We start from the raw sequence: 17,880 nt of genomic DNA, 5'->3' as shown, positions 1-17,880 counted from the left end.
GAAGCTCGGATAACCGCATGGATGTGATTCTAGTATGGTTTTGCGGTGGATTCAAGGTGGATATTGAAGACATCTCGGTTTTAACAAGAATAAGGTATGAATCTCCTATTATTAATGTTAATTTTGGTTTATTTACGAAGATAAAGTCGTTAAATAATTATATAGCGAGTTGGTTGGTTGAGAAATTGGATAAAACATCGTGTGAGATGTGTATGGAATATTTTGGTGCTGATAATGTTGTTGTTGATGTTGGTATTGTTGTTGTTGTTATTGGTTGCTGAATTGAGATTTCGGGTTAGGCATATAAACAGGGGAGATGCTGCCCGAATTTCGGCAGATTCTAAAGGGGTTTTAATTAAAGGCTTAAGACAAGTGTATGATGGTGAGCCTAATAATAGTATGAACGATTTTATATGTAGATTACAAGTCAGGAGATAAGTGGGAAGTTCAAGGAGCAAGATTCCAGGTATGTTAAGGCTAAACCTTTCTTTCTAAAGGCATGCTTCCTTGTTGTAAACCTTTGTACTATATCCACAATATCGTTGCTTTCACAAATGCTAGAGCCTATGAATCTCACGATCCTTATGATATTATTGAGATTATTCATGACCTTTGGAATTATTCATTGTGATTGATCTCACCTTATGATACTTGTTCCTTCAAGGTGAGATATAGCGATGACGATAGTTCCAATAATCCAACGAGTTTAGGAAGGTGTCTTAAGGAATGTTTTGTGGGACATGAATAGAGTGCTAGTAGAGGGTCCCTAATGAGGTATTTAATGTTCGAAGAGAGGGTTATGTTGTATCTTAGGACTTGGTTAATGTTTAGTCAAGCGGGAAGAAGTACTAATGACCTGAGTTGTGCTTATAAGTTTTATGCGATTATGTAGACCCTACGGTTAAGTGATGACCACGGGAAGGGAATAGAGATTACTTGTAGATGTTTAGTTATGATGTTGATTATAATTACCACTGGTCTACGACCAGTCGGGCAGATATTACCACCGGGTTATGGTCGGTTGGGCAGATATGTGTTTACCACCAGGCTATGACTGGTTGGACAGTTATTACCAACGTGCTACGGCCGGTTGGGCAGATGTATATATTTACCACTGGACTGCAGCCAGTCGGGCAGTTACCGCTGATCAGTCGGGCAGTTGCGCTCTACCGTCGGGCGATAATTGGACGGGCAGTTATTACCACCGGACTGCAGCCGGTCGGCAGTTACAACTGATCAGTTGGGCAGTTAGTATAGGATGATTAGTAAGATAAAGGCACAGTACTGTACATAGTTATGGTTAAGCATGCGAGGGTATAGAGAGAGACATATATCATATATGGATCGGGTTGCACGCCGCAACGTATGTTCGGATAATGTTTGATGATAAGGTAACCAGGAATATGGTAGGGTATACCGACCTAGTAAAGATTGCAAGAAGATGAAAAGGTATGTATACATATGCTAGATTTCATCGGTAGTTCAGAAATGCCAGGTTGATTCTTATTCTTCTCATCTTTAGTATGTGGCTATTTTGTTGCACTTTCCACCTTGCATACTCAGTACATTGCTCGTACTGACGTCCCTTTGCTGGGGGCGCTGCGTTTCATGCCCGCAGGTCTTGAGATACAGCTTGACGGATCTTTCAGCAAGGATACCAGCTCAGCAGTCAGAGTCGTGGCGCTCCACTTGCTTCAGAGTTGCCCTGTGAGTCAGCATGGATGCATATGCATTTACTTGGGTATGGCGGGGCCCTGTTCCGGCCACTTTATGTCATGTACTCCTGTAGAGGCTCGTAGACAGATATGCACAGTTAGAGATCTTACAATTATCTCGACTTGTACTATGTTGTATCATTATTATGGATAGCCTTACCGGCATATGCACTCGAGATTATTTGAAGACGTAAGTATGTTATCTTTTGGGCTTGTGCCCCTATGGCTTATAGTACCTTGGTCTTATATTGCCTTTCGAGATACGGAAAATGTGAGTTACAGTTGGTTCGCTCGGTTGCAGTAGGGTGCCGAGTGCCAGTCACGCCTTACCAAGGTTAGGGTGTGACATAAATATTGTATAATCACGTATATCCCCTGAAATGGAGCTTTCTGGTGAAAAGTGATAGATATGAGGGGAATGGAATCACTTTAAAAATACTGAAAAAATATGCAGTATATGTATAAAGATGTATAACTTTAAGTACTGGTTTTCTTGAGTTCATAGGCAAACTTTCTCATAATGACAAATTGAGTTCATGAGATATCTATAACTTGTTGTATAATCTTGTATAATCACGTATATCCCCTTAAAAAGAGGATGAGGATTGCCCAAGATCAGCAAATATTACTTGAGAACCCGTGATACCGTAAAATAAAACCATTCAACACTCAATAATCATCACAAACGTACATAATAAAAGTGCATTTCATTGACTAGCAACATCATTGTACTTTACAGTATTGCATCAAAACAGCTTAGTCAAATCCCCTTCTAAAAATCACATTGTATATACTTTACATTACCGCTTCAAAACATCTAAGTAAAATTCAAAAAGCAATTATATGTAGCCCCTTACTTTTCCTCACGTTTCCTCTTCTTCCTCCCGAACCATCTGCCAGTAACTTCTTTAGTCCCGCTAGTTGCATCGGCCTTTTGTTTTTTTCTTCCATAATCCCACAATAGGGATCCATACTTGGTGTGATGTATCTCAATGTCAATATTGTCTTTTTCGATTTCTTTACCATGCACGAAATAATCAGTAAAGACAGCAACAAAAACTCCACAATCACTGTAAACAAAAAAACATATTATCCACGAGTTACTATAAAAGCAATAAAAACAGTAAATTAAAATAAAGTGAATAGAAAAAGATACCTATTGATTTGTTGTGGCAGGTTATCAACCAGATTTATCAGCAAAGCATCACTTTGAGTTTTGTCAATCCCCCTCTTAGCATTGAATTTGGATTTTTCTAGAAAGTATGGTAGCAATGTTTTGTAAGATAACAGAATTTTCATAACAAGTTTTTCATTTTTTGAATCACGTTGGGAGTCGTACACATGGGTACACCAATCACTGAAGGTAAAGACACCCGAAACCCAATGTCCCAATTTAGATTTTCCCTGATCGACATAAATCGAGAATAACACATGATCAACTTTGTTCCAAGCTACATTTGCATCACAACAACAACCTCTAATGTATTCTTCTACTTCATGCTCTTTTGGGATCACAGAAAAATCTTGACCTTTTTTCTCAAACTCCATATAGAGTAAATAAAGCTTCTTGTTGAAATAAAAGTCAGTTGTTGTAAACTTTACGGCAAGATTAGGTCCATATTTTGCCTTCTTCCTCAGATATTAAAATATGACATCCAAATGCTGAGACAAGAAAAGAAGAACGCTGAATATACAACACATATACCAAAAAATACAAACATATATAGGCATATACCAAAAGTATACATACACATATACAGATTTATACAAACATATTCAAGCTTATACAAAGCATTTACTTAAGAACAAGCAACACTCAGGCACACGTAAAGATTCAGAAACAAATGAATGGCAAGCCCGAAGGCACACTACAGGAGCAGAGGACGGCAAGTCCCAAGGAACAAAAATCCTCAAATGAGAACAACACATAAATAGATTTATACAAAAATAGACAGGCATTGATCTATACTTAGCTCTGTTTTAAATGCTTGAGGATAAGCAAAAGTATAAGTTTGGGGGTGTTGATGAGTCGTGAAATTACGGCTCATTCGACGCCAATTACTTAGTCTTTTGTAAATCCCCAAGTGCTTTTGATGTCGTTTCTCGTGTCAATTTGTAGAATAACATGTGCCGGAAGCAACTTGAAACAATTTGAAGCAAAACGAAGCAAAATGAAGCAAAACCCAGCAGAACTGAACAATGGCACCACCTGCGAATCGCAGGTACCACATGCGAGTCGCAGGTGGTGCAGCACCTGTTGACAGAGAGGACCAAATAAGACACCACATGTGACACCACATACGACACCACCTATGAGTCGCAGCTGTAACATGCGAATCGCGTCTGGTGTCACGGATGCTGCTCAACAAATAACTGAAGATGCGACACCTGCGATGGTCTGGTGAAACCTGCGACTCGCGGGTTGAACATGCGACACTATGTGCGAATCGCACCCTATGCACAGGGGCATTTTTGTCTGGAAATTGTTCCCGTTTTGGACATGCTATAAATAGATTGCTAGGGTTTTGGATTGGATTATCCTGCAGTTTTTAGCATAGACTCTTGTGGAGTTCATTTATTGTTGGTTGGTGAAGTATTTAAGAGATTTCTTTTGGCTTTGTCATCTTCTCTATCCAACACTTTTGTAAGATTTATGAATACATTTTACTTGACTGATTTACTTTTAATGAATATCATTAGCTAATCTTTCAGCTAAGGTTGTGGGATCCAATGTGTTAGTTATGTGATTGGGTTTCATATTCATACTACATTTATATGCTAATGGTGTTTTCTATTAACTCTTCAAGCATTAATGTCTTGTGATGGTGTACAACATTACTTGTGCCTTAATACCATTACTTTGCTTGGAAAAGAAAGTAGAGGTTAGGAAAAGAGTTAATAGCAACAATGTGGGTCATTAAAACCATCTAATGAGCTAGGAATAGGAAAGCTAGTTGAGGCTACATGGGTGTTCTCTTATAAAACATTCTAGGGCTTGGAAAAGCCTAGGATGAAATTTACTGATTTGGTTGAAATTTTTTTGGCAAGAATCGTGTGACCCTTGGCTTAATGCACCTAGGCATGTAAATAAGTTGAATTGATACTCAATCGCATTACTTTGCATTGGAACCACAACCTTAGTCCCATTTACCAATTGGTTACATCATATAAACATTCTCAGTTATTAATGAACAAACAACAATCAAACTTTTATTATATTTCCTTTCCCCTTGAAATATAGACTAACAGTCGGGTGTTACACTTATCGAGTATATTTCTTCATTGTATTCTCTGTGGGATTCGACCCCAACCTTGTTGGGTTCTATATTTGACAACGACCGCTTACTCCTGATCTCAAAGGTGTAATTTGGGCGTATCAAATTTTGGCGCCGTTGCCGGGGAATACGGTCTAGAAATTTACTAATTAGTGTAAAACTTTACTTTTAGTCTTTATTTCTTTTCTTATTTCCTTTTTGTTGTTGTTTGTTGTGCAGGCAATATGGATGAGGATGGTATCCCTGTCCAAAATCCACCAGTAGCGGATGGTGAAGAAGCTGCGGGGGCAGGCTATGCAGCTGCAATTCAGCCCCCACCTTTAATTGGAAACTCGAGTTTCCATATAACTAACACAATGCTGCACCTGCTCAACACTAAGGGCCTGTTCGGTGGTCTACCCAAAGAAGACCCGAATAGGCACCTTAGGAACTTTCTTGGGGTCTGTTCTACCAATGTGCATCCGGGCATTTCAATTGAAGCAGTCAGGCTACGGCTCTTCCCGTACTCCCTAACGGGGGAAGCCACAGCCTGGTTAGATGATCTTCCTTCCGGGTCCATCACTACTTGGGAGGAACTGACCGAAGCATTCCTCAAGAAGTTCTTCCCTCCATCGCGGATGTTACAACTCCGTGACGAAATCAACAACTTTCGTCAACTTCCTGATGAGGCGCTCCATGAAACTTGGACTCGTTTTAAAAAGAAAGTCAAAAGCTGTCCCAAGCATGGGTTGCCCGATGGTGTGTTTTTACAAACATTTTACAGATCTCTAGATTCGGTCAACAAATCAGTGGCGAACAACATTGCAGAGGGGTCTCTTATGGATAACTCTTATGCCACCGTTTGTGAATTGTTGGATAAATTGACCGAGACTAATGAAGCATGGCACACTAGGGATTCGGAAGTGGGTGGAGGAAGTTCCTCCAAACATGTGCTCACTCGTGAGATGATTAAGAAGGAGGAAGAGAGAGATGAGTCTGTTGACACCCAATTTTGTCCCGCCTCTCCTCTGAAATACATATTTGCGCTTCTAATATTAAAAAATAAATAAATAAATAAACAAATAAAAAAAAATATAATAATAAAAAAATAAAAAAAAAATAAAAAAATAAATAATAATATATATTATGTTTACTATAGTTATTAGCCTCTTATCAATAACGACGTTTTATTATTCTGTTACAACTATTATTATTATCATTATTATTAATATTAATAACTATTATTATTATTCTTAAATTATCATTATTACTAATTGTCATTATTATTATTATTGTTAATTACTAATCACTATTATCAGCGTTATTTTGTTATCAATTATTAATCATCATTATCATCGTTATTTTATTATTAATTATTGTCATTGTTTTATCAATAATTGTTATTTATTTATTATTATCATCATCATTATTATTATTATTATTATCATTATTATCTTATTATTACCACTATTATTGTTATTATTATTAATTTATTAACGTTTTGTCACTATCAATAATTGTTATTTATTATTGTTATCTTGTTATTAATTATTATCATCTTTATTATTATTATTATTAATTATTATCATTTTAATTATCAATGTTTGTTATCTACTATTATTATTTTTATCGCCATTATCATTATTACCATTATCATTATTGTTATCATTATTAGCAGTACTATTACCGCTAGTCATTCGCTACGGCTATTTAATATTATTGAAATTGGCATTTCTCGGCATTTTATCAACTTCCGCATACACATCGCATTTATTTCGCACATTTTAAAATGATAGCGTTTATTTATTGTTAAAATACTATTGCACGGTCATTGCAACATCATATATATTTTTATTATCCGGATCTCTTATAATTACACGTTTTTCGCATTAGATAATATTCTGACACCCTTAGTACACCGTTAATCAAAATAGGTCTTTTATTCAAATTTAGAAGCCAAACTATTTCTTGCACTCGGTCCGTATTTTGACTTACCGGACCCCAAATCAAAGTCCGATTAACTCCTAATATTTTTTGGACTAGCCCATATTTTTTATCTCAATTTTTAGACCAATCTATGTTTTAATTCACTAGTCTATTCTTTTAATACCCAGTCTAAAAATCGACCCGGTCCACAAATGGACCGGGTCCGGCCCATTTCCCACTTTAACAAAGGGAAACCCCTCATTTTCCATCTTCGTCCGCTGCCCTTCTTCTCCTTCGTCTCCTCTCTTCCTCCTTTCAAAACCCTAGCGCCGCAGCCCTCTTTCCCCCCACTTCACTGACACCCCACCTTCTCCTGCTCCCCACGCCCCTCTGTCGACTCCACTTCACCATGTTCCCCCTCTCCATGCCTTATTTTTTGTCATCACCCATGCTCACGCTCCTGACCCCATCCCTCTTTGTCCCTCCGTTCCTCCTTCTCTCTTCCTTCAGTGCAAAGCGAAACCCTATAAAAGGGTGGTGTTTTGAATGGTTGAGGGGACGAAAAAAAAAAGGGCAAAAAAACCCCCTCCCCCTAAAAACCAAAGATTTCAGTCAGAAAAAATACCCTAAAAATCGAGTCCTACCAGTTCCTTCAAACCTCGTTGAAAATCTATTAAGTTTCGTACGTTTTAATCGAAGTCGTTCTGATCCTTTTTCGTTTTTTTTATTGTTCCGAGTCTGAGTATCGAGAGTTCGGAGTGTTGTGTTGTTTCGAGGTAGTTCGAAGACTCGAAGCCTCACTTCGCTGCACCCGAAGAAGGTAAAAAGTTTCCTTCGCTGAATTTATAGTGTCTTAGTATGTTTATGTATGTTGACGATTGTTAAGGTTGGATTAATTGTTAGTTTAGCATATTAGTGAGTTTAGTATTAGAAGTTTTTGTTTAATTTCGTATGAAATTTTTAAGTATCTGCAGGTTAGTTAGCGATTATTAAGTGATCATTATGGTTTAATTTAAGTTAATTTAGCTTAGCATCTGCCAATATGGGTAATTTTGATCAGTTATTAGCTTATTGATTAGATCTTATGTAGCAATATTTGTCCTGGGTCGTGCCTAATGGTCACTTGTACCTCTAAAATAGTTGATTAGTAGTAACCTGAGTCATTTGTATCTATATGAAGCTACTTTGCTGTTAGTTGTCCTTCATAGCTAGTATGATTTTCCCCTCAGTTCAGTTAACCATGAGCTGGTCTAGCTGAATATTGATACCAGTACATTCATCTATTGGCATAGTTAAATAAGTTCATGCTAATATAAATTATATATGGCTGGCTTGCTATTTTTTTTTAGAATGATGTTTGCTGCAGGCCAAGGTCAGTAACTTCATTTTCTTTTTATCTTCCAGTTCTGGTGTGAGTCTGTTTTCCATGCTTAATCAGCCGTTTAGTTCAACTGTCGTTAGGATGTGCTCAAATGCTTATATGACGTAGTTTGTTATTTCATCTGGTTGTTTGTTATTAGTTCACCTATGTTCTATTTTAGTTCAGTTTAAGACGTGTCGAATGTTTCTGATTAGTGTTTAATTTGTCTTATACTTCTAGTATGCCTGTTATAGTTTTAAGTCTATTCATGCTTCATCCTATTTTTTTTCTTAGAACTTGTTTGGTTTCATGTTTGGACAATTGGACGAATGATTTAAGTATGAGACCGACCAGACATTGCTGATTGCTTATAGGTTCAATTATTTCAATTTGGTTTAGGCAGTTTGCTACTTTGACTAAATGTATGATGGTTTAAGTTAAGCATTGGTCTGTCACCTGTCGCTATAGTTGTAATCCCAGCTAGTCAAGTTATTAGCATATGAGGCAACTCTAACGTGATTTAGTCCATAATTTATTGACAAGTTGGTTGAAATATGTAGAGAATTTCTATCCATTACATGCCTGTCATGATATTTCTAAACCATTTGCAGTTTCAGATATTACCTGTCTGTTGTAACTTTAGTTGTATCTTCAGTTCATTATGTGCTTTCCTCAACTTTTGTTTAAAACCCGAAATGATTCGATTTCGATGCTTGACTGTCTTACATATTCAACCAGTTGGTGTATAACATTTATGAAAACAACTTTCTGTTCGAATTATGGGGATTTTCTAGTTTTTCTCTTGACTGCTCTCTGGATGGTTCAGCATGCTTTCTTCTATGGTTATTGACTTCATCTAGAATGTTCGTTTTACCTGAAGAAGGATGGAATTACATATCTTCATTTTATTGTTTTTTTTTATTTGAAAAAATAGGAATAAGATAGTTTTCGATACCATATTCATTCACATCAAAGGGACCAATCAGACATCAAATGAATATTTGTGGTCGCATAAACTATTGAAATTTTCTTTAAAATCATGTGCTGCTCCTTTAATATTGCGTTGGTGTTTCCATTGAGATTAAAATAAGTGTTGAAGCTCTGAATAAGTGAAATATGCTAACATTAAGTGTTTGCCTAACTTAGATCCTACTGCTTGTGTTGTTGAGTTTAAACTAGATGCTGAATTGCCTAGGAACCCCTTAAGTATTAACAAACAAGTATAAATTTGGCACATCATGCGTGCGGCCTGTTTTCCCTTTGTATATTACCCTTCTCTTTACTTCTGTTCGATTGAATCCAAGTGGAGTTATGAATGATAAGAATCTTTAAATGCTTTTCTTGGTCAGATTGAATTGTGGAGATGTTAATGTGTTCAACCATTATTGTTTGTCCTCTCTGTGTTGTCCACTCTTGAAGAGAACAACTGATTTTGGTTTCAAAACAAATCACCTTCTCCTGTTTCTGGTTAAATGTTTTAATAATCGATTGTTATTTTCAAAAATAGTAATAACGTAGTTGAGGACCTTTCTGTATTTTTTTCGTCACTGCTTTTTCCAGTTTAAACGTGAACAAATCTGGCGTTTCGATTCTTTTTTATCTCCATCATGATCTGAAATACTTGATCCAATAACATAAGGTATACATAGAGTATACATAAAATATACACAATCTGCCAGTTCGTTTGAGTTTATATTTCATACGTTTAATATAATTCATTGATCGTATACTAATCTCTTTCTTATCTTTCTTTTTTGCATGAACCTCCCATACGAGTCCAAGAGATTCGTCCCCTTCCGCATTCGGTGTTGGGCTGAAAGCCCAACATAATCTCCTCGGGTCATCTTCCCTCAGCCATCCGCAGCAATCCATATATAAAATTGTTATTGGTCCAAAGCCCAACAGCAGTCCCCTTGAATGCAGCATTTTTAAAAAAAAACGTGGGCTGAGGCCACTGCCACCAGTAGCCCAATCAGCAGCCCTAAAGTGGGCTGGGCCCATTTTAATACCTTTTGCTCCTTTATTTCATTTTATGCATTTAATTTGTATAATGCAACTAACTCTTTATTTTGTTTTCTTTTGTTTCTCGACTTAGAGGAATTCTACTAAATTAGTGGGTTTAGTTTTTTGGGATAATGGTAGTTAACTTAAGGAAAATCAATAGTTAATTACCTAAGATTTCTTCTCTTTTGTTAAATTTTTCATAGTATTTATAATATTTATTTTCATTAGAATAATTAACTTTTCAAATAGCACGAGCACATGTTTTAAATTAAAGGACTCCTTTTGTTTCTTTATTATCTTAAAATTGGAAATGTAGTGGATATGCCAAAAATGAATTCAAGCATATTTTATAAATAACTCTTCAAATTTGGAATCAATCACACATCATTTTAGCTAAGCATGATTAATAAAGTTAAAGAAAGGAAACCCTTTTTCCATCATATTTAAAGAAAAATAAGTCTTGGCATTTCTATATCACCATATTGATACAATATAAGTTTCATTTAAAATTCACATTAGCTATTTTGTATTTTTGCTTATGCTCTTAAATCGTAAAAAAGAATCATTAATATCTCACCCTTTGAGTTGTTTCAAATATTTATTAAAACACTGCACAAACTCGCGTTTTGTTTTCTACTTATATATTCTATGCAAGTCTTATTTTTAAATAGCATTATTATTTAAAGCTTTAGCAATTTTTATAAGTTTTATTCGAAATGGCATTTAAAATTTTCTTTATGCAAATTATTATATTTTCTCTAACTCTTATCTTAAGCAACGTTCTTATATTTTTTCTTTAAAACTTTAGCAATATTTACAAGCTATTTTCTTGAATTTTAAATATTATATTTGTATCTTTAGCCCTAATTAATTAACCTAAGTTTGGCCGGACAACCGTAGTTAGCGGATTCTAAAGGATGCCTAACTCCTTCCCTTTAGAATAATATAGAGCCCTTACCTAGAATCACATCGGTTAAGCAGACCATTAACGGAGGTTTAGTTTTAACTTTACCTTAGTTAACATCTAGGTGTCCTAATTCACCGTTAAATTAATTAGGTGGCGACTCCTTAAAACACAGCAATTTAGGAATCTCCAATATGTTGTACTCTACTTTAACCCGGGTTAAAATGAGGTATAACAGCTTGGCGACTCCGCTGGGGAATCCTAGGTTCTAACCATAACACACTTAGGTTAATAATTAAATTGTTGGATGTTTGATTGTTTTCTTTATGCTGGCTTTTATTTGTTGCCTTGTTTGTTTCTTTTGTGTTCTCTTAAGTATTTGCTTTATTATGAGAAATTTTCTATGTAATAATATGTTACTGCTTTCCTTAAATTGGCATCCCGTTCATATTTCCTCCACTTTTGGAAATCTCACACTATCACACGTACACGCGAGGTGTGCTTAGCGCACCCGCAAATTTCTTCGTAGAATCCAAATCTTAGGAGAGTTGGCGCGTGCGCGGGGGTGTCCGAATAACGGTGACCGCGTAGCCTTCTCACTCGAGTAGTCCACTCGGGAACCTTGTGTCATAGGAAAACAACTCTTAGTCCGCTTAAGATAGAGCTAAGCCAAAACCCTTTTAAGGACATGCACGAGCCTAGGAGGCTTAATACCCAAGGTGTATTAAGTCCATTAGTTAACCTCTTCCAAATGTTCGAGTGGGTCTATGACCCCAAGCGACAGCTATCACGTTATGTGCATTGATTTGAAGGATAAACATGTGCGTTATGTGGACCATGTGCTATTTAGGTAGAACTAACCGTTTGTGAACGCAGGTAGCCATAAATCGGTACAATGCGAACAACATGCAAGAATTAGATACAGTTTTAGCTGAGCAAAGAGAGATCTGTGTTAAAGAAGGCATCAAAACGGGAGGAGTTTTGGCTATGTCATACATTATCCAAAATCGACGAAAGATCGGTGAATATATCCAAGCAACCAAGAGGCTCAAGGATGACGAAGGACTTTTCTCATTGTTAGTTAGCTTATGAAAGTCAAGTTGTAATAATTTTCTTTGTACCAAGATTTTTAAACTTTGTATGGGTCTTTAATTAATAGCACATTGGGATGATATATAATCGTATATTCTATCCTTCAAATTCGCGTTAGGCCTACCTCTGGCATAAAGAGATCCCTGCATATTAGGACGTCTTGTCAATGTTTGTGTTATAAGGCGTTTGCTTGCTTGCTAAGTGGTTTACTTAAATTTATTTGCAATATGCTTGCTTTTGAATTTATTTGCGATTATCACCTGATGCCAAGCTCATTAATTAATTTTATTTGAAGGCTCTTATTTGAATTTATTTGTGAAAAAGTTATTACTTGATATTTGCTAACATCATCTTTGTTTCAGAAGAAAAGTAAAATTCATATTTGCTTTGCCGCACAATTGCATATTGTTCATTAATTATTTTTTGCATCATCCTCACTTCAAAAACAAAAACAAAAAAAAAAACTATTTATTCCGCGGTTAGCGCACTTTAGCCACTCTAGAGCACCTTTAAGATCACTCGCATTCTTAGCATGACTCTCGACAAATTTCTAATCGTCGGAGCAAATTTCCTAATTTTCGCATACATGAACTAGCTTTGAAAATCCTAAAGTTAGCTCTTATCATTCCAACTTTATTTTAATGGGCATTCTCTTATCGTTATTCGCTTAGTTACTCAAATCTATTAGTGTCGGACAATTTGTCTCGCATCAAACTGCAAATTCTAGAGCTTTTCGTGTCCTTCTTTTACGGGTATGATCTTCGGTCTCAAACGACGGAACATTTGACCCGTTAGCTCCATGCCTCGTAGAATCCATTTTGCACTCGGTTTACGTCATGGAACTTTTACTTTCAAATTCTATCATTTTCAGCATTTATCGTTTCTTAAATTGGTAGATGTCCAAATTTATTGGTACAATCTATCAAATGGCACTTCTCGATATTTGTTCAATTTTTTGCCATCAAGTTGTTCAAGAATGACTGTTCAAGTACCTTGCTTCTGCGGAGTCTTCGCTCAGTCAAACGCGTCATTCTGGGTCGCTAAAATTTATCTTCGCGCACCTATTAATTTCAATTTCTAGCATGCGAGTCGAAGGACAATCTCACAGGCCTCTTGTCCTTGACATTTTGCAACCCGCCAGTGCTTCGTAACTCTCGGGTACATTAAATTCAACTGTCTTGCACCCGATCAATCATGATCTTCTCTAAACTAATATCTTGCATCATTAAAAAAAAAAAAAAAAAAAAACTTTTACGCACCAGGCGAACTACGCTTGACCTGATTCCTCGGTGGATACGTAGGCAGCCCACATAGGGACTCGGTCATATTGGGGTAGAATTTTTTTTTTTTTTTTTTTTTTTCCTATTTGCATGTTACCCGAACTACGTTTGACCTGATTTCCTGCCGGATACAGGATACGTAGGCAGCCTATATAAGGCCCGGTCTTATTTATTACAAATTTTAATATTCCCCAAACGAAGGAGCATGAAACTGGGACAATTTTGGAATGCAACCCAAAACATTTTTCAAAACGTCCTAAACTGGGGCAAATTTTTTTAAAAAAATATGCTGGAATTGGTAAGAATTAACTCGGAACCAAGCTTTGGCGTTCGATATGAGTCAACCTTTTTTTTAAAATGGCATGTTCTACTCCAATGTAGTTTTCTTTCTTCCGATTCATTCTCAACCGTCAGAGCTAAATAGCTGATGATTCATTGTCGTCCATTCGTTTCCTTTATATGACTCAAGTCGTCTCTAATCTAGAGCCTGTTTAATTAGATCACTTAAAAAAAAAAAAAATATCTATATCTATATATATATATATTGTTTATGAAGCTTTTACTTCATGCACTAACATTTTATTTTGTTTATGAAGTTTTACTTTTCTCTTTAAAAGGTTGTCTGGCATTGAACATTGTTTTGGCTGCGAATCTGCATTAAGGACGAGACTATAATGGCAGAGAGATTTGAAGCTTTCAACATCGGTATGGGTTTGGTGCAAGAGCAAAACGATAGCAAGGGAAAGGTGGTTCGAAAAAATATTGTAGCCAATCTGGGAAATACCTTAAGCCTTCTTCCTAACACAACCCCAACTTCCAGCAACGTTTCCTTAGCCATTTCGCCTCACTTAGATCCTACCTATACCATTACACAAATACCTTCAACCTACACTCCCGATCAAGTAGCGATAATTCCTAATCCTCAATTTGCCATAACCACCGCTCAATTCGAGAAAAGTAAGAAAAACGAACTGGCAATATCCCCATACAGGAGGCCTGGAAAGGAAATCAAGTCGCTTTACCATGAAGATTTGGGAAAAGAACTCCACAATTTGAGGAAAGTCATTAATGAAGAGTTATGTTCAAGGAATTTCCAGATTTTGAAGTATGAAGATTTGTGTGTGCATCCAAACGTTGAGCTTCCGTCAGGGTGCAAAATACCTAAGTTTAACACTTTCAATGGGAAGGGAGATCCCGTCGCTCATTTAAAGGATTATTGCAGCAGATTAATTGGTATTGGACATATTGAAGCCATACGAATGAGATTGTTCATTCAAAGTTTATCAGGATAAGCACTCTATTGGTACACTAAACAAGATTTTAGCAAATGGCTTACGTGGGAAGATATGGCCCGCGGATTTATAAAGCAATTCGAGTTTAACAATGGAGGCGATCCGCACATAGCCGATTTGCTTAGAATAAAGAAAACGCCACATGAATCTTTCCAAGAATATGCCATACGATGGAGGCTAGAAGCTTCAAAAATACATCCTCCATTATCCGAGAGGGAATTGATCTCAACCTTCATCCAAATTCAGGAAGACTTATATTATGATAAGTTGCTCGGAGCTTGTGCACACAACTTCTCTGATTTGATTAGGATTGGTAGAGAACTAGAAAATGCCATTCAAGAAGGAAGAATTATAGATAGCTCAGCAACACAAGACGTTCACCAAACCTTCCAAGCGAAGATACTGGGAAATCTGCAAAGTGAAATGAAGGAAAACCAATTTGCTTCCACGACTATGCATCAAGCGCAATGCCATAAAAGTCACCAAATTTTTCAATCTTACGCCACCATGCAATGTCCTCGTCAGCAAAACTCCCAGCAAGGCCACCAACAACGGTTTCACCAAGCACAATCAAGCTCTCAACATCAAAAGAAGAGGAAATCTTTTTGCTTCACTCCTCTAAATGAACCACTGGCAAATATATTTGAGAGGTTGAGTGCTAAGGGTATTCTACAACCAAAGGAGGGATTTATACCTAAGCATCCACCGTCAAACTTTGATTTATCTAAGAGTTGTGCTTATCACTCAAACATTCAAGGACATGACATTGAAGAATGTCCAGCACTAAGATTTAAGATTCAAAGCATGATTGAAAGTGGCAAAATAAAGCTACAGCTAGAGCCTTCAACCAGTGATATTGCAAACACAAACACAACTGTTGTTAAGGGCGATTCATCGAAACTGGCACCAAGGCATTTGAAAAGAAAGCGTGCAACAAGTCAAGCCGACTGATAGGGACATCATCTCGACACTCGAGAATATCATCCTCCACATGCCCATCTTTAGGAATAGCCGCTATCTTGTAATCTTTTCTAGACTTTTTAAATGAACTACGGTCGACCTGATTCCTGTTAGTAGCAGGATACGTAGGCGCCCATGTTGGGTCCGGTCTCAATAAATAAAAAATTCCAATTTCCCCCCCAAGTCGAACTGGAGAAATTTTGCAGACGGCTTATCCCAAGCCATATTCACATAATCAGATTTCTGCAATGGCATAGCAACGAGAAGCACAGATTCAAAGCCAAAGCTTCAATGTTCAACGCAAGGCAACCACTTTCTTTTATACTAACAAATTTCCTTTGAGTAACGCAGAACCGATTTTTAGCTACTCCTCAACGATAATGCACGGCATACGAATCTTAGCATCAAGAGAACCTTACGAAAGTCATGAAGCAAAGGGTGATTCAAGGATGATTCAAAATCAACACAAATTTCGAAACTCATAATTTTCTTTGAGCGCAGGAATTTTATTCATGGAAACATTTTAGCAAGGTGAAATATCACCAAGGCTTCCAGTTGCGGAAGCTGAAGTATGCTTACAGCTTTGCGGGGACTGCGCAGCGAGCGGTTTGGAATCCTCCTATAACACGCACAAATATTATTGCTTTAAATGCCCCGCACTGCATGCACTATTATTTTAAATACCACGCACTGTTGCTTTAAATTCCCCGCACTGCATGCACTATTATTTTTAATACCGCACTGCATGTACTATTATTTTTTAATACCACGCACTGCATATGCACTATTGCTTTAAACTCCCCGCACTGCAGGCACTACTATTTTAAATACCACGCACTGCATATGCACTATTGCTTTAAATTTCCCGCACTGCATACGCACTACTGCTTTTAAATGTCCCGCACTGCAAAAGCACCGCACCTGCATTGCATTGCATTATTACTTTCAAATGTCCCGCAAAGGCACAACATCATTGTTCGCAAACGCACAGCATTCGGGTTCTTCCACCCTAAAATAGGATGCTTGGGTTCTTCCACCCTAAAATAGGATATTGGGTTCTTCCACCCTAAAATAGGATATCGGGTTCTTCCACCCTAAAATAGGATATTGGGTTCTTCCACCCTAAAATAGGATGCTTGGGTTCTTCCACCCTAAAATAGGATGCTCGGGTTCTTCCACCCTAAAATAGGATATTGGGTTCTTCCACCCTAAAATAGGATATTGGGTTCTTCCACCCTAAAATAGGATACTTGGGTTCTTCCACCCTAAAATAGGATATTGGGTTCTTCCACCCTAAAATAGGATGCTTGGGTTCTTCCACCCTAAAATAGGATGCTCGGGTTCTTCCACCCTAAAATAGGATATCGGGTTCTTCCACCCTAAAATAGGATATCGGGTTCTTCCACCCTAAAATAGGATATCGGGTTCTTCCACCCTAAAATAGGATATCGGGTTCTTCCATCCTAAAATAGGATATCGGGTTCTTCCACCCTAAAATAGGATATCGGGTTCTTCCACCCTAAAATAGGATATCGGGTTCTTCCACCCTAAAACAGGATACCCGAGTTCTTCCGCCCTAAAATAGGACATTTCGGGCTCAACCACCTTTCATATGATGCAGGGGTTGCGCACCGCCCTTTGCATCGTTTCCATATATTGCCTGGGCCATGCACCGCCCCTTTTAAAATTTTTGCATAAGGCTGCGCACCGCCCTTTGCATCATTTCCATATTCATATACTGCTTGGGCCATGCACCACCCTATTTAAATCCTCTGCATAAGGCTGTGCACCGCCTTCCATGTTCGCATGGGCTGCGCACCGCCCTTTGTAGTTTTTGCATAAGGCTGCGCACCGCCCTTTAAAATTTCTGCATAAGACATCGCGTCGCACCTGCCTTGTTTTATTATTATTTTCAAATGCTCCTGCGTGCGCTCGCAGCCGCATTGCACCGCACTTGCATCGCTTTACTTCAATGTTTATTTTTACTGACTATTTTATCTAGTTTAAAGTTTCGCAGGAGCTTTAGCGCAACGTGGAACTATTTCTTCGGCAGCGAACTGGGGCAATACGTCGGGAAGGATAAGCAAACTTCC

The 17,880-nt window shown here is 37.4% G+C and overlaps 1 protein-coding gene across 1 annotated transcript; it reads right to left on the bottom strand.

The window, feature by feature from the left end:
- Nucleotides 1-2,446: 2,446 nt before the first annotated feature.
- On the bottom strand, nucleotides 2,447-3,311 carry LOC132642679 (uncharacterized). Its single transcript, XM_060359752.1, has 2 exons — nucleotides 2,872-3,311; nucleotides 2,447-2,785 (listed from the first exon to the last, which is right to left on the bottom strand). Exons 1-2 carry the CDS (start codon nucleotides 3,261-3,263, stop codon nucleotides 2,569-2,571), a joined length of 609 nt encoding a protein of 202 aa, XP_060215735.1. The 5' UTR covers nucleotides 3,264-3,311; the 3' UTR covers nucleotides 2,447-2,568.
- Between the last annotated feature and the right edge of the window lie 14,569 nt (nucleotides 3,312-17,880).

The sequence above is a fragment of the Lycium barbarum genome, chromosome 5, assembly GCF_019175385.1.
Source record: "Lycium barbarum isolate Lr01 chromosome 5, ASM1917538v2, whole genome shotgun sequence".
NCBI lineage: Eukaryota > Viridiplantae > Streptophyta > Magnoliopsida > Solanales > Solanaceae > Lycium > Lycium barbarum.
The sequence above is the reverse complement of the archived record's forward strand: the minus strand, read 5'-3'. Positions and strand labels throughout refer to the sequence as shown.